The 25,114-nt window shown below is 25.6% G+C and overlaps 1 protein-coding gene across 1 annotated transcript in view; it reads right to left on the bottom strand.

Moving 5' to 3' along the window:
- LOC134837647 (uncharacterized) overlaps nt 1–24,890 on the bottom strand; it is a 117,112-nt gene extending 92,222 nt beyond the window's left edge. The window contains exons 1-5 of the mRNA XM_063853028.1: nt 22,699–24,890; nt 22,059–22,179; nt 21,289–21,996; nt 20,998–21,232; nt 19,954–20,100 (exon numbers count right to left, since the gene is read on the bottom strand). Coding sequence (XP_063709098.1) covers nt 19,954–20,100; nt 20,998–21,232; nt 21,289–21,996; nt 22,059–22,179; nt 22,699–24,890 — 3,403 coding nt within the window. The remainder of the gene's footprint in view (nt 1–19,953; nt 20,101–20,997; nt 21,233–21,288; nt 21,997–22,058; nt 22,180–22,698) is intronic.
- Nucleotides 24,891–25,114: the final 224 nt, after the last annotated feature.

Below are 25,114 nucleotides of genomic sequence, written 5' to 3'. Positions count from 1 at the left end.
ACTCGAACCGATATCGCGCATGAAATGAAAAACATGTTTTCAATTGATAAAAGTCAATCGATTGTGCCGTTTTCGTCGATGCAACCACGATTTTTTTTTTATTTTTGCTCCAACTGTGATTTTTTATTTGCAACCAAAACTCAATTATGCATGATATACGACACTGTATGTGGCATGTGAGTGTTATTGGCAAACCGCCACTATATTTATTAGGTCTATTATTTTTTTTTTGTGTTCCGATATAATATCTGTGTTACGGTTCAAAACAAACCTGGCATCGAGCGATTTTTCACAGAAAATAGTAAAATAGACCAAAAAGCGTTTATTTAATTGAGGAATATTCACTCGTTTTCCATCCATTCAATTAAATGCATTTATTCGAAGGACCCAGTTTCGATTTTTTTTCGTTAGTAGGTTACCTCCATGCAATCGATTTTTGTTAATTTTTTTCTCGTTGCATTTTTTGGTGCAATGTTCGACAAAAAAAAAATTATTCCAATGTTGTTAGTTTACCAAATCTGCCGATTTCTATTTAAAATTTTCTCTGTCGTCGTCGTCTGTGGCACGATGTTTTGTTAAAACAACGTTGTATGTCTCGCGGAAGTTATTTGCATTTTATATTAAATCGTGGCAGCAAATGGAGACAAGACATATATATGTACGTACGGAGAGAAATACAGGAGAGAAGAGGAACAAAAAAAAAACAGCAGACGTTTGTTTATTTGTTTATCTTCCTTCCTGGCAGGTGTTTTGTTTTGCCATAACAAACAAATGCCTTTCCTCGTTTTTTGTTTTTATTTTTATTTTATTCATCCTGAATGTATTTATTTATTTTCCTTAATCGACAATTGATATTGTGAAGTTTTAAATTAAATAATTTTGTCTCATTTTAATTTTTTTAAAATGTGGAATTAGCAGAAAAATGAGAAAAAATCCCAAATTATGCGTAAAATAATAAATTTTAAAAAAAATATTTTTTTTGTCCTTATTTTTAGTAAAATTTTTATTTTTTTTAATTTATTTTTTTTTAAATTTTAATTATTCATCATTTATCATTTATTTAGTTTATTAATTTAATTTAATTAAATTTTTGATTAAATATATTTTAAAACTAATTTTATTAAATAAAAAATAAAATAAAAAAATAAAATAAAAAATCATATATAAAAAAATATAAAAAAATTTTTAAAAAATAAATTTTTTTACCAAGTTTATTAATTTAAATAAATTTTTAAATATTTAAATTATTATTTTATTATTAATTATTTTTATAAAAATTTTTAAAACTTGAAAATTTTTTTTATAACTTTTTTCAAAATATTAAGAAAAAAATCAATTTAATTAAAACGCTTATTTTTAATACAAAAACTGTTCTCGAATGTTAGCAAGACGATAATCTGTATGTTTATTCTTGTGTTAATTATTGCGATAATAATAATAATTAAGATTTAGCTGATAATACATTGTGAATACAACATATATAAATTCTCATCATATACTTTCTGCACATTCATACAAATAAATATTTTGAATGCTAATCTGCGTACAACATCAAAACAGAAACAGAATTTTATAACAAAACACTTGAGAGAAATAGCAAAGAAGGAGCAGTGCAACAATTGAAAGATTTTTTAAATTAATTTAAAAAATAAAAACTTTTACAAGACCTTTAGCACTTTCAAAATCCAAGATAAACCAAAAACTTTTTCATTAAAATTTTATTCTTGACTGCCTTTTTGTACGGTCTTTACGTTAGGAAAGTCTCGAATATTTCCTTTACCACACCTTTTGGATTCCTTGCAGGGCATAAAAAATAACAATAAAATAATTGCTGGAAGGCGTTTCAACAATTGCACCAGACAGACACATTCAGTTGGTTATCACAAATATTTGTATTCCAGTGTAAACTGTTTTAAATTGTTTTGTTTGTATGTAAATAATAAAAATAATTTTTGCATTATTCTCGTGTTTTGTGGCGATGATTATTACAACGATGATGATGAATGATAAAATATTTGATGAGCAGAACTAAAACAATTATTTTATGGTGCGATATAAAAGTTTTTCGACTGCGTTTTGTTTTTGCAGCCAACAGACGAGGGAAATTTTGATGACGAACCACAAAGTTTCCAGCTGAATTTGTGAGAATTAATTTTGGTCAAAAAATTTTAAATGGAACGAGAATCGTTTGATTCAATTTATGTTAAATTAATTCACGGGAAATCTCAAAAGTAATTAAAGTTCGAAAACTGTAGAAGTCAAGTTTGGCAAGACATAAAAGAAAGTCGTTGAAAAGGAACGAGAATTGAATATTAATTATTTATTTTGTGAGAAAAATTATTTCTTGTACAGATTTTCGTATTTTTTTTATTGAACTGAGAAAAATTAAAAAAAAAAGTTCAAAAATTACAATTTTTTTTATTTAATTAATTAAAATAAATTAAAATTAATTAATTAATAATTTTAATAATTAATTATTTTTTTTAAATTTGTGGAAAAATTTTAATAATTAAATAATAAAAAATTATTAATTAATTAATTAATTTAAAATTAATTTTAAATAATTTAATTTAAATTTCAAGATTTTTTTTTTGCTAAAAATATTGATTAAAATTAAAAATAAATAATTAAATTAATGTTAATAATTAAATATTTTATTTAAAAAAAATCAATTTTTGGTATCAAAATTTTTTGAAATGCTCTTCAGGAAAAAAAATATTTTTTTTTATAAATTTCAGTAAAATTTTTGAAACTAATGTAATATTCTTAAAAAAATATTATATTGGGATAAAATAAATAATTGTATTTAATTTTTTGTCATTTTCCTTTTCGCCCGGGTTAATTCTCATAAAATTATTATTAAAATTTTTTTTTTTAACTTTTTCTGTGAATTTCTTTTTCTTACTTATTATTTTTATTTAAAATTTATTCAAATTAGCCCAACTTGCAAAAAAAAAAATGTAAATTTATCCATTTACTAATGAATAATAAATAATTGAAAAACACTCAATAATGCTTGTCTTGTTTAATCAAATCATCTGAAAATGTCATCAAGTCACTTAAAGGATTACCATTTCAGTGCCTCTCATCTACTTAATAAAATTTTCATGTTAAATAACACATATATGCATTGCCGATTATACGGTTGTTTATTCATCAATCTTGACAGTAATCACGAGAGTTTGCGTATGACACAGAGAGGTTGCTACGGAGTAAACAATATTGCGATACAATTTCATCAGAAATTGATTTAGATCTTTGCATGGTTGCCTACAATATTGCCTCCAACAACAACAACAACAACAGATACACACAAATAAATATAATCATCCTAATAATATAAACAGATTTATTTATGACTCACTTGATTAGCTTCATGTGTGTGGTTATTTATGCATGAATATTTGCACATAGACGGGATTTAAAGCATGTAGTAATCGGTTTTCGGATTGTGCATATGTGTTTGGAAGCCAACTCGAACGGCATAATAGATCATTTATGGGAAGTTAAATGCGAATGACTGTGAATGCGTCATTCTACTGCGAAACCACAGTGCACAGTTTGTGTGTCTCTTTGTGATGAAATCAATAAGTTATGTGAGCAACATCATCGGGCTATCAATGAAAGGCTACCTGATGCAATTTTATTTGTGGTCGAACAATGTTTTGTTGATCCAGAGAAGATTTAAAAAGTTGTCGTTAAAAGAATTTTCAACGAAAGTATCGCATTTTAAATTATTTGACCCAATGCACATTTTAAAATATTTGGCCTAATGCACAAACGTTCGATAAAGTATTAACAGGTTAAATATTTTCTCCTACGACACATTAAAAATTTTGAATTGAATTTGAAATTTTAATCTTTGACCCAGAATGCAATTTAAAAATTTTATCCTACAGCGAATTTTAATTTTTAGCCCAGTGCACAATTTAAATTTCAAACAAATGATTTTTTTTATTTTCTGATCGAAAATTGACTCAAAATATTTACCCGATGCACATTCTTGATTTTACCCAGTGCATATTTGAACAATTTTTGTCCCATGACACATATTAAATTTTTGTCCCAGTGCATATTTTGAAAATTTTTGAAAGCTTTAAACGTCAATTCCAGTTGAAACCGTATTTTTTGTCCGAAATGCGGTAGAAAAAATATATGGTAGTCACCTAATAAAACGATACTCAAGGCAATTGATCCCAATAGTAGTTGCAGAGGTATAAGGGAAACTATAATAATATATTTAAACTTTATAAATAACATGTGTGTGTGTGTGTGTGCTTCTAGATTTGTTTGACTAAATTTAATCGAAAAACATCCTGGTTGCATATCACGAAATAGAACATGGAATTAGAATTGATGGTACCGCACTGATTGTTGTGAAAAAAAAAGAGTTTATTCAAAATCAACTGAATTAGACTAAAATTCAGTTCAGTTCTTCAATTCTTCTGTGTATTTCATTTATTTTTCGATATTAAACCCCGATAAAATCCATTTAATCTATATCTCTGCGTATTGAATGTTATTTTGGCATCTGCTATCTTTAAATACTTGTTTCAGCTGTCAACAGTTATGTATTGTGTTCTCTCGTTGCTTTAAAATAAGCAGTTTTGGTATTATTTCATATGTGCTCATAATAATTGCCTGTATTTTGACACAAGCTGTAAAATGTTAAATGTTGATCATCATCAACATCAGGAGCATGCTGTGCAATGTCGAAACGTGTGTGTGTGTGTGTGTGGAAGGAAGAACAAAAGGCATTGAGGAGTAATTTATTTTCGATTGAATGATTTCTTTCAAAAAAATTTTGTTTCATTTTGCTTTTTGATATATCTTCTTTTTTTTGGCACATTTTTAATAAAACGTTTTAAAATTGTGCTATTGGCGTGTTTTCTGGCAGTTTTTGAACAAGAACTAATAATATATAATTTTTATAATAATGTTTTAAAAATTAAAAGTTTTATTTAAGAATTTTAAAAATTTATTGAATTTATTTAAAAATATAAAAAATTAAAAGATAATAAAAATAAATAAATTACAATTAATAAAAAAATAAAAATAATTAAATAAATTGTTTTAAAAATTCATGAATAATTTTAAAAATAAAAAAAAAACTAAAAACTAAATAAAAGAAAAATTCACAAAAAGTTAAAAATAATTAAAAATTAAATAAAATAAATAAAATTGAAAATAAAAATTATCGAATTAAATAATATTTTTTAACCAAATAATAAAAAAATAATAATATTAAAAAATAACAAAAAAATGAAAATTCACAAAAAAAAAAAATAAATAAATAGGTAAGTAAAATTTAAAAAAAATAATAAATCATAAAAAAAATAAAATATGAAAAAAAAATATTTAACCATATAAAAATTAATTTCAAAGAAAATTAAAAAAAATATTAAAGATCCAAAAAGAAAAAAAATTCTAAATTTTTTTATAAAATTTAATCATTTTTAAACATTTATTATTATTGTAGAAAATGCGCTAAAAACCTTTTCAACGGAAAAATATAAAAACTTTTTTTTTCTTTTATTTGTATCATTTGACATAATCTTCATTCTTTTGCTACTTTTTTTCTCTTTTGCAAAAAAAGGTCAGATTAAAAAAAAAAATAGAAACTGTGGATTGCCTGGGTTGAGATAAGCGCCACAAATGTTATTAAGCGATAAATTGATTTGTTATAAAAAAAAAAATTTTTTTTTATACAGCTTCTTAGAAAACTTTCCTACTTTGTTGTAAAGTCTTGTTTAAACTTGAGAATTGACGCAATTAGCAACATTGTAGAAAAAACAGCAAATGATACACATCAGAGCATCTTGTTGTTTCTTTTTGAATTGATCATTTTGAATTTATCATTAATTTACATTTTTTTTTTGCATCTACTTGAGGCGATTTTTTAACGCTCTACTTAACGCACTCTGCACTGAAAATCATTTGTTCGATTTTTTTTATTATTTTTTTCTGATGTTACAAAGTCAATTATTTGGATTAATTGGAATAAAGGCAGGAATTCAATTAAATTAAACAATCAATTTAACTTAAAGTCGTTCCCGAATGAAAAATTAAAATAATTTTTGATTTTTGACCCGCAATTTTTCGCGTTAATGATCTACTTGCCTGTACTTGTTCATGTTCACACCCTACTGAGCTATTTATTTTTCAATGCAGCCTGCATTTTATTTTTTCCCGTCATTACCAATAAAAATCGAATTGTGCTGGTACGCATCGTGCATGACGCGCGCGAAAAGGATGAAAAGCAAGGAAAAAAAACGTAAATTGATTTTTAAATTTATTAATAATCATAATACCGCTGGAGGCACCCTGTTAACAAAACACTCTTGTTTCGAACGCATATGTTGGCTTTTCATCGTTGCGGCGACGACGGCAGCCAGACAAGCGGAGAATAGACGGGAAAGTGTGTCAGTTCGTACAATAAACGCTCGGCACAATTTATTTTCATGTGAAATGATTGAAAATAGTTCATTGATATTTTATTCATTAATTTATTGAACGCCTATCGAGCAGCCAGCAAAAAAATTTCAATTTTCAATTTATTTAGATTCTATTCAAGTTCAAGTGCATCGCGTGTTAAATACTTTTCTCTCTATTTTCGCACATATGTCAGAACAGAAGACGAGCAATTTAAATGCATTGAATGAATTTATTTTTAGTCTGCGAGTAATTCAGTAGTGACAAGCTACATTTGATTAAAATGCAATTAGCAAGGCAACCGTATTTCATTACCTGAGCGAGGCTAAAAAAAATCATTTATAAAAGTCAAGTCAGCAACATTTAACCTGTTGCTTCAATTATAAGGCCGTTGTTTCATTTAATCAAAGCAAAAATGTCAGAAAAGTTAACTACTTTGTTAGTGAATGAAAGAAAACGAGAAAAAAAATTTGTACGGAACAAATTAAGGGATTGCATGTCAAAGATTGTGTAATGGAGAAGCTTTTAAATGTACCGCGAGGGTTGAAAGGTGTCAAATTATTTTGAGCTTTGTTATTCGTTTTTCTTCTTTATTTTAATTTTTTTTAATGGAATTTTTTATATTTTTTTGTGAATTGTGATTATTTAAAAAAAATAAGAATTTTAAACAATTTTTTTAATTAATAAAAATTATTAAAAAAAATATTTCTGCTGCTTTAAAAAATTTTATATTTTATTTTTACTTTGAAAAAATTAAAATCTATAATTTTTTATAAAAAAAAATAATAATTAAAATTCAGTTGTCAAATTAAAAAAATAATTAATAAAAAAAATAATTAAAAAAATAAATATTTTTTTTTGTTTTAATCAATTAAATTTTTAATTAATTTAATTTATTTATTATTTAAATAAAATTATTTAATTTATTCTTTTTTTTCAAATTAGGTATATTATTATTTTTTTTTTTAGTTTGACAACAGAATTTTTAATTATTTTATTTTTTTGTATAAAAAATCATAAAATGTTAATTTTCCATCATATTTTACTATTTTTTTTGGAATTTTATTTAAAGTATTTATTATTTTAAAATTAAATAATTAATATGTATTACTTTAAATATTTATTAATTAAATATTAAAAAAAAAATATTTTCAACAAAAAAAAAAAAAAAAAAAAAACAATAAATTTACCTTTAAATTCATCAATTAATTTTTAATTATTTCTACATTCATTTTAGGTTTTTTTTTTAAATTTTTGAAATGAACATTTACATTTTATTATATATCATTAAAAAAATTTTATAAAAATTGCAAATGTTTTAATTTTTTACTAAGATGAATAATTTAAAAATTTTCAAAGCAATTTAATAAAATAGTTGACCAAACTGACAAAGATTTCGCACATTTTTGTCATATTTTGACCCAAATGATAAAATTCATATAGAAACGCTCTCTGATTCAAAAAAAACTTGAGAAACATTTAAAATTTAACATATACAAACAATATTTAACAATTCTTTAAACGCTACTTGAGCTATTTATTAACAGGCACGTGCTACACAAATATGAGAAATATGCAAAACTTTCGACTTGCGAATATAAATAATAAATAAAACGAACGAAATATTTATTTTTTTTGCATATCTTTTAAAATAAAATACGAAAAAAAGAACTTTTCTATTTTGTTCAAACAAACAAAAAAAAACTAGAGGTTGACGAGTGGCATGAAGGGTAATAAAATTCTCTCTACTTATATGTATGCATAACGAAAAGCCATAAAAAATAAAATAAACTCTGGTAAAATTGTTTTGTGTGTCTGATATTTGATGTTTTTCAACGTGTTGTGCCGTTAACGGTTACTCTCGCGCTCGCTCGCTCGCTATTTTATTATTCGAGCATAAAAGGTAATGTTTTAATGTGATATTCGTATTAGAGAGCGTATTTTATGTGTTATTATGTTAAGTGTGATTTACGTTCGCGTTAAACAACTTAATTTTTTTCGCCTCGGGTGTGGTATTTAACATTTTCTTTGATGACAGCATTTTTAACAAATTTACATTTTCTTAGAAAACGAAAAAAAAAAAATAAAGAAAAATTAGCGATGATTGAACAACAAATAAGTGGCACGTGACTCCCGTGTAGAAACACTACAGAGGCCAATCCATAAATAAATAAATAAAAATATCTAACAAAGGACGAGGCGGCACTAAAAGGTGGCCAAACGTAAAATAATAAACATTTTAAACATGTTCTGGCGCTTTAATTTTTCGTCTTTGTATTTTTCACACACATTTATCTATTGATTTTTGTATCGTTTCCTTTTATGCTTTTTTCTCTTTGAACAATCTCTTGTCTTGCATGCGGGTTTTTATGTAATATTTACGAAAAATATCACATACAGGTAGAAAAAAAATAAAAAGAAGAGGAGAAAATCGAGCGATAACAAAAAAAAATCGATTGTTTCGTTCAAATTTTTTATTATTTTTTTATGAAACGAAATATTTTTCGGTCCAACACACATTTTTGTGCTTTTTTTCTCGTCGTCATCGTCATCGAACGTATGAGTGATGCGATAAAAATGATGTTTATGCTTATTGATTTATAATCAATCACAATCATTTTTCATGTCAAGACCTTTCATCCGTGTTTGGTGTTATTTTGTACACTTTATTATGTGAGGCTCGTACAAAAAATTATTTATATGACAAAACAAAATAGCAGTCAAAATGTCAGAAAGGTATGTATGGAGAAACATAAAAAAAAATAAAATTATACTCTTGGGTCGATCTTTTTTCCACGTCTCGTCTTGGCACATGGACATTCCTTTCGTACGCATATGATGAATATAAACATTGTTGTTAAAATATTTGACATAAATACGTGTCGGTCTCGGAGAATTGTATTATGTGGTAATTGTATTTCATATTTTATGGGGATCCACTGGTTAAAAATCCATTTTAAGGGAGAAAGTTGTGCATTTTTGTGGCATGTGGAAGAGAGCTAATTCGGGAAACCACGAAAATGCTTTCAATGTCAACCCATTGAAGAAGAAGGATGTCTGTTGCAATAACAATAATAATGACATTCAGCATGATAATAATCATCAAGATGAAATTTTTACATTCAATTGACTCCCCTTGACATTAAATGCCTTCTGGCAACATATAAATTACATGGGTAAATAATAATAATGAACGATACCTGGAGTCTTTGCTTTGCACGGTTTTATTATTATTATGATTTCGTTTGCGCTTTGCTTTGGCATCAGCATTGCGGTATAGTTTAATTTCATTTCAAATGTTTATTTTACTATTTTGAGAAAATCTGAATAATTTGCAAAATTATAAAAAAAATAATTTAAAATTATTTTATTTAAAAAAAAAAAAATATTTAAATTTAATTTATTTTAATTTAAAATATTTTAATTTTTAATAAAATAATAAAAAAAATTAAATTCAATCATTAATTTAAAAATTAAAAAAAAAATATTTTGCAGAAATTTATTTTTTTAATTCAAGATTAAAATTAATTAATATAATTAATTAAATTATATTAAAAGTAATTTAAATTATTTTGTTCATTAATATTTAAAAATAAAATATTTTTTATGAAATTTTAATTTATAAATAAAAATTTAATTATTAAAATTTAATTTGAAATTATTTTCTTAAAAATTTAAAAAATTAAATTTAATACTGTATTTTTTTTTTAAAATATAATTTAAATTTAATAATTAATTTAAAATAAAAAAAAATCCCTTTTATAAAAAATATAATTCAATTTTTTTATAAATTTTAAAAATAATTTTTATTTTTAATTAAAATATTTATAATAAAAATTTAAAATTATTTTGTTAGCTGAAAAATTTTATAATTTAAAATTAAAATATTTTAATTTAAAATAAATTAATGAAATTATTTTTATTTTATGATTACATTATAAAATTTATTTTACTTTCTTTTTTATTTTACCGTAACTTTTTAAAATTAATTCAATAAAAATTAATTTAATTTTTAAAAGTTAATTGTTTTCAGATTTATATAGCGCTTTTTTAAAATAAAAAATTTTTTAAAATTAGAATTAATAAAATTTTATTAATATTTTTTATTTATATTTAATTAATTGCAAACAAAAAAAAAACCTATTATTTAATTTTAATTTTTTTAACAAAATATAATTTTGATTTCTTAGAAATTTTATTTTTTTAAATATAAAAATAATCAGCAAACACCATGCGAATTCAAATCCTTAATTTCCATCTTTTAAAATGTTTCTTTTGCAAATTACAATTTTAATAAAGAACGAAATGGGAGGACAACTTGTGTCCACATTCGTAACTTGCCCTTGCCTTATTATTCAACAAAAACGCAAGGCAATAAAAAAATTGAAATTGGTGAAATTACAGAATGAACGAAAAATTAAAATAAAAAAGATCTCTATCTTGTTTTGCCTTTACGAAGCGCGAAAAAGGTGTCGTAAAAAACGTTGTTTCTGCATAAAAATAATATTTATTATTTTAAACCAACGTGCACGAAAATGAATTAATCAAGTTCTTTTATTTTATTTTTTTTATTCGCCGGACATCACGTTCAATGATGAAAGAAAAGTTTGTGCATACGAGCGCGGTAAGTAGATCATCATTTTTTTAGGCAGTTTCTCAATTTTAAAATTTATTATTATCATAACTGCGTTTCTCTTACATTTTAAATTACAGAGAGTACGAAGAAGAAGACGCAAAAACGAAATAAACAGTTATACTTATTCAAGCACTTCATTAATAATAATGATACGTAAGACACTGAAAAAAGTACATATATCATGAAGAAAAAAAAAATTCTTTGAACGTTAAATAATAATAACGAAATTTTTGTATAGATAATAGAACAAAAAGAATATTTTTCACAACTGTTTGCGATGAAACAATGAAAGAAAGAATGGAAAACGCAAAAAAAAAAACGGCAAACCACCCATGTAGCTACACGAGCTTCTGCTTCACAGTTGTCGAAAGAGAGACACAGAAAAAAATAAGAGAGATTTAAATACACATTTTGTTGGTTGTTGGAAGCAAAGCCAAGCACAATTTGTTTCAAAAATGTTCTCATTTTAGTTTAACGGGATTTTTTTGTATTATTCAAATTTGCAAGTAATTTTTTGCTGCTTCGTTTTTTTTATTTTCATAAATCTCTTTATTCATTTTTTTTTCTTTTCGTTGAACTTTAGCGGAAAAAAATTGTATACCATAAATTTTTCAGTTTTTTTTTATTTAACAGCACCGACTATTTTATTATAAAGCAAAGCACACAATTTGCGGTATAATAGAAGTCATTGCTTTGTCTACTAACTTTTACAGTAATTTTCACTTGAGAAAAATTTTTATAAAATTTTATTAATTTATATTTTTAAAAAAATATTATTTTAAAAAATTACTAAATAAAATATTAATAATATTTAATTTTATTAAATTATTATTAAAATTAAATTAAAAAAAATTAAAAAAAAATAATTTAATTTTTAAATTGCCAATTAATTTATTAAATTAATTTTATTTAAAGAAAAAAAAAACATAAATAAATCAATCTTACAAATATTTCCTTATTTGTCGTGCATTTCTTTCATTTTATAAATTATTCACTTGTCAACTCGTCATCATCAATTTATTTTTAATAAAATTATTTATTAAATGCAAACTTAAGTATTGCACAAAAAAATATGTTTATTGTAAATTAATTCGTTCGATCATTAATTTTTTGCGTTAACATGTCATCGACCAAAAAATATCGGTAGCATTATCGAACAATGACATCATGAAATGAAAAAACTCCCATTGATCATGTAAGCAAGCAGAAAGGAACAGAATAACAGACAAGCATAATCACAATATTTTTTTTCATTTTTTTTATTAGTCATATTATTATTTATTTGTTGTTGTTGTTTGAACGTATAAAATTTTTATACATTGATGATGATAATAATTCTGCGGGTATTTTAATGTGTTCAAATTACAAATGACTTTTAATAAATCAATTTGTTATGTTTTTGTTTTTCAATGAGTTTTTTTTTGTTGTTGTCATTTTAGTTGTTATTTTGCTGCTGATATTGCGAGTAGAGAATGGATTTTTTAACATTTATTATGTTGACAATAAATTAACAAACCAGATGGGTAAAAGTGTGGTTTTATCACTTTTGTTAAATTTATGTCATGGAGTGATAATTTTTCGTATGTTTCAAAATAAAAGGTGAGAATTTTCAAGAATTTGACTGAAAATTGAAAATTAACAAAAAATTTTGTAGAAAAATGGAAAATAAATAAATATTATTATTTATAAAAATTTAAACAACATAATAATAATTATTATTATATTATTAAGTCTTTAATATTTTTTTTTTCAATTTAATTTTTTAATTAATTATATTTTTTTAATTAAAATTATATATTATTAAATATAAATGCTAAAAAAATTCGAAAAATTAGCAAAATATTTTTTTTAAAATTTTTTATGAATTTTTAAATTTTTTAAATTATATTTTTAAATGAAATTTTAATTCAAAATTAATTTTAAAAAAAAAATATTTTACATAAAATTATTAAATAAACCACAATCAACTCTTGACAAAAAAATATATGATTACCGTTGCCTTTCTGATCTTTTGTTACTTGTCACGTTTTTCTACCAATTTAATCTCGCAACTTTACGACTCCCTTTACTTGCTTCTTTTTTTCTTGATGATGCAGCAAACGATGAATAATCGGCTTTTTCCTTCTTTTTTTTTTATTTTAATGCACTAATATCGCTGCAAAAACGCAACGTTAGCCTTTTGACATAAAAAGTTGTTGTTGTTCACTTTTAGCTTGCAGATTATGGTTTATTTCGTGTGAATGCAGAATTACGACCGACGTCTGGACAACAACAACGGGCTTGATGATGATGTTCTGTTACAACACCATAAATCAGCTTAAATGTTTAGTTGACTTGTTTTAAGCACAATTTCATTTCGTTTGAATTTGATTGAAATTATAACAACTTTTTTCTTAACACAATTATTTTCAACACGATTTCAAACCGACTGAGAATAAGATTTGTTTTTACAAGTTTTTGAGGGATTTCATCACGTTACGTATTAGTTGTGCGATTGAGAGATGACTACTGACAAAGCCCTCGAGAGAAGAGAAAAACAACGAAATGCGCATTTAAAATGATTCAGAATTTCATCACTATGTGAGTAAACTATCAGGGATGGAAAATTTTTTTTTTATTTGAACTTGATTTTTTTAAGATTTAATTATTGACTTAAGCTTAAGATTTAGGAGTTCAAAATATTTTAATTTGAGCTTAAGTTTAAAAAATTAAAATAATTTTACTTAAATTCAAATTGAAAAACTAAAAATATTTTTAACTTAAGCTTAAGTTGAAGTTTAAAAATCCAAAATTTTTTGACTTATAAGCTTTTTTTTATTTTGAGACTTTTTTAAAGAAAAATTTAAAAAAAATTACTTAAGTTTTTTATTTTGACTTAATGTGTGACTTAAACTTAAAATTAAGTCAATATTTTTTTTTTATAAAACTTAAAATTTTAATTTCGACTCAAAAAATTTTACAACCCTGTCTAAACTACTTAATGACAGCGTCACTCAGTAAATATTATTGCATTAGATGGCAAAGTGATACATCCATAGATCATTTTTTTCTGAAAACAAACAAATATTTTTGCATTTCAGTCACTCGTTGTTTGTTCTGACGAATATTCAGCATCGAAAAGTCACGGCAGCGGAACAAAGTCATCTGTTTGGCATTATATCGTGTTCTGTCGTTCGAGATTCAGAACAATTACGTGGTTAATATTGCGCATGCGATTATACCGAGAGACACTGATGTTCATCTGGTGTTGTCATAAATGTCATTGTTTGTGTGATTCATAGTTTTTTAGGTGAATTCTCGAGAATGTTCTCGATATTCAGACGATGATGACGACGACGACGAAAAACGACGTAAAGCATGTCGCTTGTTGTAGTCAAACTGTGATAAGAGCCGGATGATGTCTCGGTAGGATAACATGCTGCCGTTTCGTGTAAAGTGATTTTTTTTTTCGTTTCATGAAACTTTTTTAACAAATTTTTTCTCTATCAAAAAAAAATATTTTTTTTTAAATTAATTTAATTTTTTTTTAAAATTTTTTCGTCTATCAAAAATATTTTTTCTTTGAGATTAAAATTAAAATTATTAATTTTTTTTTTTAAAATTGTCACTTAAAAATTTTTTAAACGAATTTCATGTGAAAATCCTCTTGAGGTTTGTAAATTGCCTCAGGAAACGCAAAATATGTCAATATGGTACGTGTAAGTGTGGAAAATCTTTTGATCCAGTTAACCGGATCAGAATGACGACGCGACAGCATTGTTACGACGCACAATAATAATAATCGTAATAAAACACTTTGTGATTTGTACGGAACAGATTATTACGTAAATGTTATTACAGTTATCATCTTGCTGTCTTGAATTGTCTTCTCTTTCTCTCGACGGTTTTCCCTTTATATTTTTTTTGCCTCATTTCGCAAGTTTCTTGTATAATTTTTATGTGTAGCTGTCTTATTATAACAAATTTACTATAAATAAACGACCAGAGATAAGACGGGAAGGCACTGCCAGTGGAGAAGATTTTTCTTGTCGTTGCTAAAAAGTGCTTCAGGGGTGTAGCGATTTGTCTTCAAAGGACTTTGTGGATGAAATTTTGTTATTCTGCTTATTTTCTTAAAGAAAAAAAAATTTTTGAATTAAATTTAAAAAAAATTAATAAAAAGAAATGAAAAATTAAAGAAAAATTTTGGATATAAAAATTTTAAAGCTCTCTTTTAACTAAAATTTGTTTTTCAAAAATTCTACAAAATTTTATTTCGCCTTTTTGAGAGTTGAAATCGAGTTGAAATATATTTTTTAAGTTTTTTTTTTGAAAACTTTTAGTTTTTTAATTTTTTTTTAAATATTAAAAAAGCTTAACAATGAGCAAATTTTGTCTTAAAAATGTAAAAATATTCATTTATCAAAATTTAAAAAAAAAATTAATTTTTTAAAAATAATTTTCAGTATTAATTTATTTATCTAATTATGTAATTTTTTGATGACTTAAAAAAATTAATAAAAAAAAATAAATTAATAAAATTTAAAAAAAAATCTAAATTTTATTTTTTTTAATATTTAAGCATTTTTATTCTTTTTTCTTAAAAATTACACAGAAACATCCCTGAAAATTTCTTGAATACCTAATGAAGATAAAAATAGAGAAAACTAGGAGTTTGCATGAGATTTTATGTACCAACTGTTATTGCAGCAGCAAACTGTCCCACTTTCCTAACTTATCACATCATAACAATATGAAAGATCTCATTTTCTGTCGCTCACCTTTAGCTTTAGTTATTAGTTTTTCTTCATCTTCTTCTTGTTTTAAAAGTGTCAACCGAATGCAATGTTAGTCACCTCTCACGCCGTGAAAACAATTTCATAATTTTACGACCAAGTAACTTTATAAGGATTATTATTTACGTGTCTGTGATTTTCTCCTTGTGTGTCGCTGGGAAGAAGTAAAAATTGTTTCCGCGATTTTTTTCTTCTCTCCTTTTAGCTGCCTCCCATGTAAGAGAACACGAGGCGTGAATGTATGAAAATCCGAGATTATGTAAGCATCCACTTGAGAATATTTATCACCGCAATAATAACACTCTTGTTCAAATATAAATGTTTTATCATTCGCTGTGTGCTTTTTTTTCGTTGTTGTTCGCGCAATGGAAAAAATATGAACAAAATGTGAGAAAATTACGAAAAAGAAACATCATCGTCGTCGTGATGATGATCATTAGTGCTGCCACACGCTTCTTTTCGGATAAAAGAGGAAGAAGGATGAGAGATGGCAAAATAACGTTTAAAAAATATAATAAACATTGACACTCAAAGTTTGTCATTTTCTCGAAAAAATCCCTTAACTCGAGGATTATTTTTGCGAAACGTTGTGTGCTTGTTTTTTTCTCTTCCTTTTATTCTTTTGCAGGATTGAAAAAACTTTTTAGTTAACAATTTAAAGAAAAATAACTTTTTCCTTGAAAGTCATTGAATTGCAACTTAAAAATAATAATGATTCGAAATTATTTTTAAATAATTTTTTTTACAAGTCAACAAATTAAAAAAAATTAACTTTTAAAAAAATAAAATATAATAATTTTTGATAATAAATAATAATTTAATTATAATATTTTTTTTTTCAAAATCTTGAAATTTTAAAAATAATTTAAAAAAAAATTTAAAATAAATAAAATTTTAAATTAAATTAACTAATTTATTTACAATTTGATTTAATTAAATAAATAATTAAAAAAAAAATAATTGAATTAAAATTAATTATTTTAAATTTAATTTTAATAATTAATTTTATTAATCATCATCAAATTATGAATTATTTGAAATTAAGTAAATAATTAATTAAATTTAAATTAATTAGTTTAAAAATTTTTTTTTTCTTATAAATAATTATAAATTGTGTAAAAATTCTTTAAAAAAATTAAAAATAATTATATGATAAATTTTATTTTTAATTTTAATTTTTTAAAATTTTTTACTTTTTTGAAGTTTATAAAAATTTTATTATAAATAAATAAAAAATTTTAATTAAAATAAAAAAAAAATTAATTAAAATTAAAATTTTATTTAAAATTAATTAATTAAAAAATTAAAAGTAAAAAGTTTTCCCAACCCTGATTTTATGCTTTAAAGGAACAGAGACAATTACTGCCAACACAAGAGCAAGGTGTGAGATACGATATTAAATTAAGACAAATGAGTTTTGACTTATGACACGAGACATCGTCTCTTCCATACAAAAACACACCGAGAGAGTCTTATTTTAAAATTTTGTCAAACATCAACACCTCATCTATATGAAATAAACTTTCTGTGAAAAGTTAAAAGTTCTTCTTCGCTCCGAGAACGAGGGTTATGTCGTACATTTCAGATAAATGATAAAGTTCTGTGTTGTTGTTGTAATGAATTGAGGACATTTGTTTAATAATTTAACAGGTCCTTGAAAGTTAAATAAAATGATAATTTTTTTTTGTTGTTGGATAAGTGTTGTTGTTGTTGAAAAGTGGAAATTCGGGAAATTCACTGGGTTTGATAGACAGAAATAATAATTAAATCGCCGAGGGACATTTTTGGCGTAATAATTAATTTTCAAGTAACTGCGGTTAGGCACAGGAATTATCTGATTTGGGAAATAACTTTGCGGCGTCGGATCACGACAATTTTCAGACACAATATTATGACTGTCAAAAACATGATTTTTATACATTTTTTTTTTGTGTGTGACAACCTTTTCTACATAAATTATTGCTTATCACAACATGTCTCACAAACGTTGCGAGTTAACATTCTGCTGATGACTTGTCCTTTTTAAATGTATTGAAATAAATGCTCGTTTAACCTATCATAACATTTTTTGCTCTGTTATTGAATTTTTCTTTCTCATTCGAACGTTACTTGGCGTTTTGTCTTTTTTTTCCTTTTTTTTTGTGGCATGAACAGATAGAAAAAAGGATGATGATATAAATGACGAGGACGAGAACGATAAAAAATGTATCCTTATTATTGTGTTTTTTTTTTCTATTTTTGTAAGAGAAAAAGGTAGAAAATTGTGTGTGTGTGGGCGAAAAGTGGTAACGGAATGAACTGATATCTTCGTTTGGTGCTCGTTAAATGGTTATTCGGAGATATGTGTAAATTTGCTGAAACCACTAGACTTTATTATTATTTATCTTGCGTTTACTCTTTGTTTGACATTCGATGATAAAAGATATAAATAGTTTTTGTCTGGAGAGAAAACGATCAATTTTACTCGAATTTTTATTGTTTTAGATTTTTTATATTAAAGGTCATTGTTTGAGGTTTTTGAGGATATTTTGCGAATTGTTTTTAGAGTCTTGTGAGAAAAAATTAATTAAAAAAATTATTTAATAAATAAAAATTTAAATAGCATTAAAAATTTTCTTAAAAAGTTTTTTTTTATTTTTTTTTCATTTTTAATTTAATTATTTTAAAAAAATTCTGTTCGTAAATTTAAAAAAAAAACAAATAAATTGCTTAATTATCAATTTTTTAATTTTTTTTTAATTTATAAATTATATTTTCATTTAAAAATAAAAAAATAAATTAAACAAAAATTAAAAGTTAAATTAATTAATTAAATTAAATTAAATTAATAACTTAAAAAAATTAAATTTAATTTAATAATTTTAATATTTGAGGTCATTATTTAAAAAAGTTAAAAATTTGAAAATTTAAAAAAAATAATAATATTAATTTATATTAAAAAACTACAAAAAGTGTACAAAAAATTTAATTTTAATTATTTTTCAAGTTGAATTTATTTTTTTTTTATAAAAAAATGTTGTTCCTTTTAAAATTAAATTTAATTAAATTTTATGTAATTTAAAAATATTTTTAATTATTTATTGATAATTCAAGTTTTTTCTTAATAATTTTATATTTTTTAATTAATTAAAAATCTTTTAAAAATTTATTAATTAATTAATTTTTAAACAATTTTTTCTAAATAATTCATAAATATTTTTTATTTATTCACATTCAATTTTATCTAAAATTAAACCAAATTTAAATCAATAAATTTCACTTCATCACTCCAAATTAATTTATTAAATTTCCTTTGAAATATTGATTGATGCGACAAGAGCAAACATTTAATACGACGAAAGACGACTAAATTATGCAACATTCTTTTGACCCAATTGTTGTCACCTCACCATTCCCCCTTGTTCTTTTCCCATGTTTTTATGTGTTTATATAATCTCTTCCACACACGTTTTGCTAATAATAATGGATGACCGTAAAAAAGGTCTTTGTACTACATTTTTTCGTTCGTTCGTTTGTTTAGTCAAGCATTAGTGTAAGATCGTAAGCCTTTTTGGATAGCATTTGAACTTTTACGCCAGCATCGTGACAAATTTATTAACTCTTGATAAGGAAAATTTATAAAAAGGTCTCGAACACCTTCGTTGCTTTCTCACTTTAAAAAGCAAAAAAGGTCGCCTGCTTCATTTTTTTCACAATTTTGCACTAAATTAACACTATAAGCCGCGTAATTATATGTATTTAGCGACTTTGTAACTTTTTTTCCACTGTAATCATGCTATTGTTGCATTTCTGAGAATATAAATAAATTTTCTCGCATAAAACCGCATACCGATAAATCATTTTATTATTATTGTTATTACAGTGTAGCTGTTTGGATTTACACTCCGGCACATATTTTCGCTGTTGTGTGGCATAAATACGAGCTGAGAATGAATTATGTTCTACTGCATCATTATTTGGACATTGAAGATAAGCGCAAACTTAATATTGAAACGGAACGAAACAATTGTTTTATGCAGAAAAAAAAGTTATTGAATAATTTTGCGTTATCAATGCTGCTCCAGAAGTTTTTCAATAAAAAAAAATAATAATTAAAAAAGTTGCACTTACCAGAGTTGGGGTCATGATGCGGTGGCATTGGCGAGCAGAATGCACTGCTGGATGCCGGAACAGCTGACGGCGGAGGCGGCGGCGGATAGTTACGATCCAAATACGGCGAATCACACATTGGCGGTTGACCATAATGTATTGGATTCACTATTTTCGAGCAAAAAATGGAGTTAAGTATGGGTTTTTGTGTGTTTTGCGGCATGAAACGGTTTACAACACATGCCTTTTTGTTTGTTTATTTTGCATGTGGAAACCGTTTCGAGCGCAAAATGTAAAAAATTCAATAATGACCAATGCAATTATTTAATTATTTACTTTTTTAAATGAATTTTTCATTCTGAGAATTTTTTGTTGTTGTAAAATTAAGGCGAATAAATTTAATATTTTAGTTTTTTGTTAAATAATTGGTAAAATTATTTATTTTTTAATTTTTTTTTTTATTTTTAAAATTTTTAATTTAACTTTTATTTTTTTAGATAATTATTTTTAAATTTAATTCAAAATTGAAGAAAAATTAAATTTATATTTTTTTAAAAAGAACGAAATTTTAGAAAAAAAAAATTATCCGGTAAATTTTTTTTTCATCTATTTTTAATATATTTTTTTTATTTTTTTATAATTTTTTTCAATTTTTTTATAATTTTTTTTATAATTTTTTTTTATTTTTTTTTATTATTTTTTTTATATTTTTTTAATATTTTTTGTTAATAATTATTTTTAAATTTAACTCAGAATTGAAGAAAAATCAAATTGTTATTTTTAAAAAGAACGAAATTTTAGACAAGAAAAATTAATCCCGTGAATTTAATTTTAAAAGATTTAAAGATTTAAATCAAATAAAGTTTTGTCAGTTTTTTGTATGATTTTAATGAAAACTATAATTTTTTATTCAAAAAATGGCCAAAAATGTCAACAAAATTTCTAATTTATATTTAATTTTTATTTTTTACTTATTTTTCAATGTTTTTTTCAAAAAAATCGTAAGAAGACGACAAAAAATGAAAATATTAAATTTATTCGCTTAAATAAATAAAAAATACTTACTTTGTTCAACAGGCGGTCTCATGCTCGCAATTGCATTCAGTGGCGTATAGGACTTTGGAGGTTCATTTGTTGCAGGACGTACAACACGTTCCTCTGTGACACTCGATTGAACGCGATATTGCATTTTGCAGTAAGCCTCTTGGTTGGTGCCTTGCGTCGAGTTGACATAAACGCCGGTAATTGTGACGTCAGTATCTTGCACGATGACGACACTCGTAGAAACGGGTCGAATTGGCTGAAAAATTATTTTATTAAGAAATAATTTTTTTGTTAAAAGAGGGAAAAACTTACTTCATCGGCTTCGTATTTCAAATTTTTAATTTTTGTGGGACTGTCACGTCTTTCCTGTTTGACTTTTTTGATGTCATTTGGCTCCTTTTTGATCTTTTCTTTGTCTTTTACGTCAGATTTTTCTTTAACGGGCTTCTTTTTTGTCGTTTTTTCTTTGTCGTCCGAATCCTTTCCGTCTTTTTCTTTTGGTTTTTTCGGTGCCTTTTTTGTCGCAGGCTTCTCTTTTTGTCCTTTTTCCGACTTTTCTGTCGTTTCTTTTGCTTTCTTTTCCGTTGATTTTTCATCTTTTTCGTTTGATTTTTTGTTTTCGGCCTTTTCAGCTTTTTCCAATTTTGGCGTTTGTTCGGACAGCTGTTTGTCAATGGCTCGTTCAACTTCGTACGTAGCAGCTAACATCGCCGTCGCATTAAGAGACGCCATTCGCTTTTTCGTGACAACATTCTTGAAATCCATCGAAGAAGTGGAATTATTACGTTTACGTTTTCCGGCGTCCTTTTTCTTTGATTCGTCTTCCGATTCGGAAGAGGATTCGTCGGAATTGCTCTCGTCAGAAGATTTACTTGTGGATTTTGGTAAATTAACGGGACGCTTTTTCAATGGGACTTTACTGACGATTTTTTTCTTTGGAGGAGCTTTTGCGGTTTTGACGACAGGTTTTTTCTTGTTCGTTTGAGATTCAGTAGTTTCAGATTCTTTTTCGTCTTTGACCTGATAAAATTTATTATTTTGTAAAATAAATTTAAAAAATATGAAAAAAAAATTAAACTTACCTTAACTTTCTTCATTTTGAGTTTCTTTTGTGCGATTGATTCTTGGTCGGAACTTAAATTAGATTCATCATTTTCCCAAAATTTGCCTACGCCACGAACGCCTGCTGCAGTTCGAAGTGCCCTATAAACAAACAATTAAAGTTTTTATTAAAAAATTTAATATTAAAAATTAATTAAAAATAATTTTTGAAAATTAAAATAATTTAATTAATTTTAAAATTAATAATAATTCCACAAAAATTAATTTAATAAAAAATTAAATAAAAATTATTTATTAAAAAAAATAAATTTAATGCGTTAATTTAATTTAAAATTAATTTATAAAATTTATCAAAAAATTTAACATTAATTAATAAATATATTTAATTAAAGGAAAATAAATATGAAAAAATAATTAAGATGACCTTACTTAAATTCAAAATTAATTTTTTTTAATAATTAAATTCAAAAAAAAAAAAATTAAATTAATCAGTAAATTTAAAAAAAAAATTTAAATAAATTTTAATAATTTAAAATTAATATCATAATTATTAAATTATAAAAAAAAAATAAATTAAAAAAAAATTTTTTTAAATTAAATATTTTTTTTAACTTAAATTAAAAATAATTTTTATTAAATTTTAATAAAAAAAATTCTTACCTCTTATTCTCTTCTTCCGGTTCACTTTCCTCCGAACTTTCTTCATTTTTGTCGCTTTTACTTTCCTTTTCCTCTTCTTTTTCCTCTTCATCGTTCGACTTTTCCTCTTCTTTCTTATTCTGCTCATTTTTAATCTTTTGTAATTCCTTTAAGCTTTCCAGTTTAGCGGCTTTTATGAGATTTTGCTCCAAAGCCGAACGAGATTCATTTTCATACAAACAATGAACTTTCGCCAACGCATTTAACGAAGCCTCACGATGTCTCTTCGGTCCGCTCCAAAACCCGTATTTCTTCATATGACGCGTTTTCGCGGCGCGTCTCTGTTGCATCCGCGTCAACACCGAAGAATCTGACGAATCTGAGTTATTTTCTTCTTCATCCTCCGATTCACTTTCTTCTTTTGATTTTTGTTTCTCTGATTTTTTGATCACTTTTTTCGAAGCACTTGCTTTTTTGATTATCTTTGATTTTTGACTGGGTTTCTTGTTTGCAGCTTTTTTATTATTATCCTTCGTATCCGATTCGGAATCCTCGTTGGACTCGTCTTTATCGGATTCTTCTTTGCTTTTATTAATACTGGCAGTGGGAGTCGCTTTTGATTTGGCATTCACTTTCTTTTGTGGATTTTGTTTCTTTGTTGCGGGCGTTTTAACTTCTTTTTCCGCTTCTTTGTTGCTCGATTCTTCATTTTTTTCGTCTTTCTTTTCAGAGCTGGCATCAACAACAGGTTCAACTTCTTTTTTGTCGTCACTCGAAACGTCAGTTTTCGCCACAGAAGACGAGGAAATGCAAACGGGACTGTTACTTGAAGGAGCTTGGAGTTGCTGTTGTTGTCGTTGGGCTGCTGCTTCAGCCTTGAGTTTTGCCTTATGCTTGAAAATGGGCTCGCGACGGATCATCGGGCGAACGGGACTTGTAGCGGAAAATTCATAAACATCCTTTGATGAGACTGAAACGGATCCGATGCTGGCAGTTGTGCTCTGAGGACGTGAAATTGGAGTTTCAAGAGGTTTTTCATCCTTTTTCTCGTCAATTTTTGAAGTTTCGTCTTTTGTTTCAGTTTCAGGTGAGATTTTTGCTTCTACTTCTTTTTTCGCCGTTTTTGGAGATTTTTTCATATTTTTTCGTTTCGGTTTTTCCTTTGCCACTGATTTGTCTGTCGACTCTTTGCTTTCGTCTCGTTTGTCATCTTTGTCATTTTCTGTCAACTTTTCTTCATTATTAGCCAATTTATCTTGCGTCTCTTTCGCTTTTGCATTGTTTTTCTTGGCAGTTACCTTTTTCACATTTGTGGCACCTTTTTTGATTAATGAATCAATTTGTTCGTCGTTTTTCTTTGGTGCACCTTCCTTCGTCGCTACCGGAGTTGGGGTCTCGTTACCTTTTACCTTCTTACTGTTCTCATCGTCTTGCTTCGTCGCATCTTTCTTCTTATTATTATCTCCCTTGCCAGTAGTTGCAATATTGGACAAATCCTCTTTTATTGTCGTCGGCATTTCCGATTCCTTTTTTTCATCCTCCGTGCCCGTTTTATCGGTATTTGTCTTCGTTTGACCCGATTTTATCTTGCTTACCTTCATAAAAGGAACGTAATTTGTCGATGCACTCACCGTTGAGCGGGATTTCGTCTTGACCGATTCGCAAATTGACGTTTTGCAGTCGTCAACTTTGGTTGTTTGCTTCAAGCCGAACCCTTTGGGTCCATCGAGCAAGATGTCAATACCCAAATTTTTCAGCTCATTACTGATTTTCTTCGGCGGCAACAAGGATTTTTTCTTTGCGACACCTCCTTTCTTCTTCATGATATTGATTTTGCGTTTGAGCAACGTGGCAGCTGCCGATTTTTTGTTGTTTGCATTGCCGCCAATGGGTTTCTTCACGAGTGTCGTAGATTTTATCTTCTTTTTGTTGGTATTCGTGCTCTTATCGACTTCACTTGTGACGTTACTCGCGTCAGTTTTTGCAGTTTTTGATTCTTTTTTCGAGTCAGATTCGGATTTTGAGGCAGCGGCTTCAGCTTCGGCGATTTTTGCTGCGCGAGTTGGGCTCTTGGCATTCGGTTTGACAGTCGTCGTCGTCGTTTTCTTTGTTGTTGTGGCTGTTTTAGCGGATTTTGATTCGTTGGCTCCAGATTTTGCCATATCAGCGATTTCTGGTTTGTTACCGTGAACTTGGGTTTTTTTGATGCGCATTTTAATGGTAGAAGCCCTTCAAGGGCTTTTGTTGAGTTGAAATTCAATTCAAGGGTGAGGTAATTTTAACCTTTAGCGATCTATAAAAATTCAAAGAAAAAATTAGGAATTTATTTTCAATAATATTATTTTTTTAAAATGTTTTTAATTAATTAATTAATTATTTTTTTTATTGAAAAATATTAAAAATTTATTCAAAATAATTTTTTAAATTAGGTAATTTG

Source organism: Culicoides brevitarsis, chromosome 1 (genome assembly GCF_036172545.1).
Source record: "Culicoides brevitarsis isolate CSIRO-B50_1 chromosome 1, AGI_CSIRO_Cbre_v1, whole genome shotgun sequence".
Taxonomy (NCBI): Eukaryota; Metazoa; Arthropoda; class Insecta; order Diptera; family Ceratopogonidae; genus Culicoides; species Culicoides brevitarsis.
The sequence above is the reverse complement of the archived record's forward strand: the minus strand, read 5'-3'. Positions and strand labels throughout refer to the sequence as shown.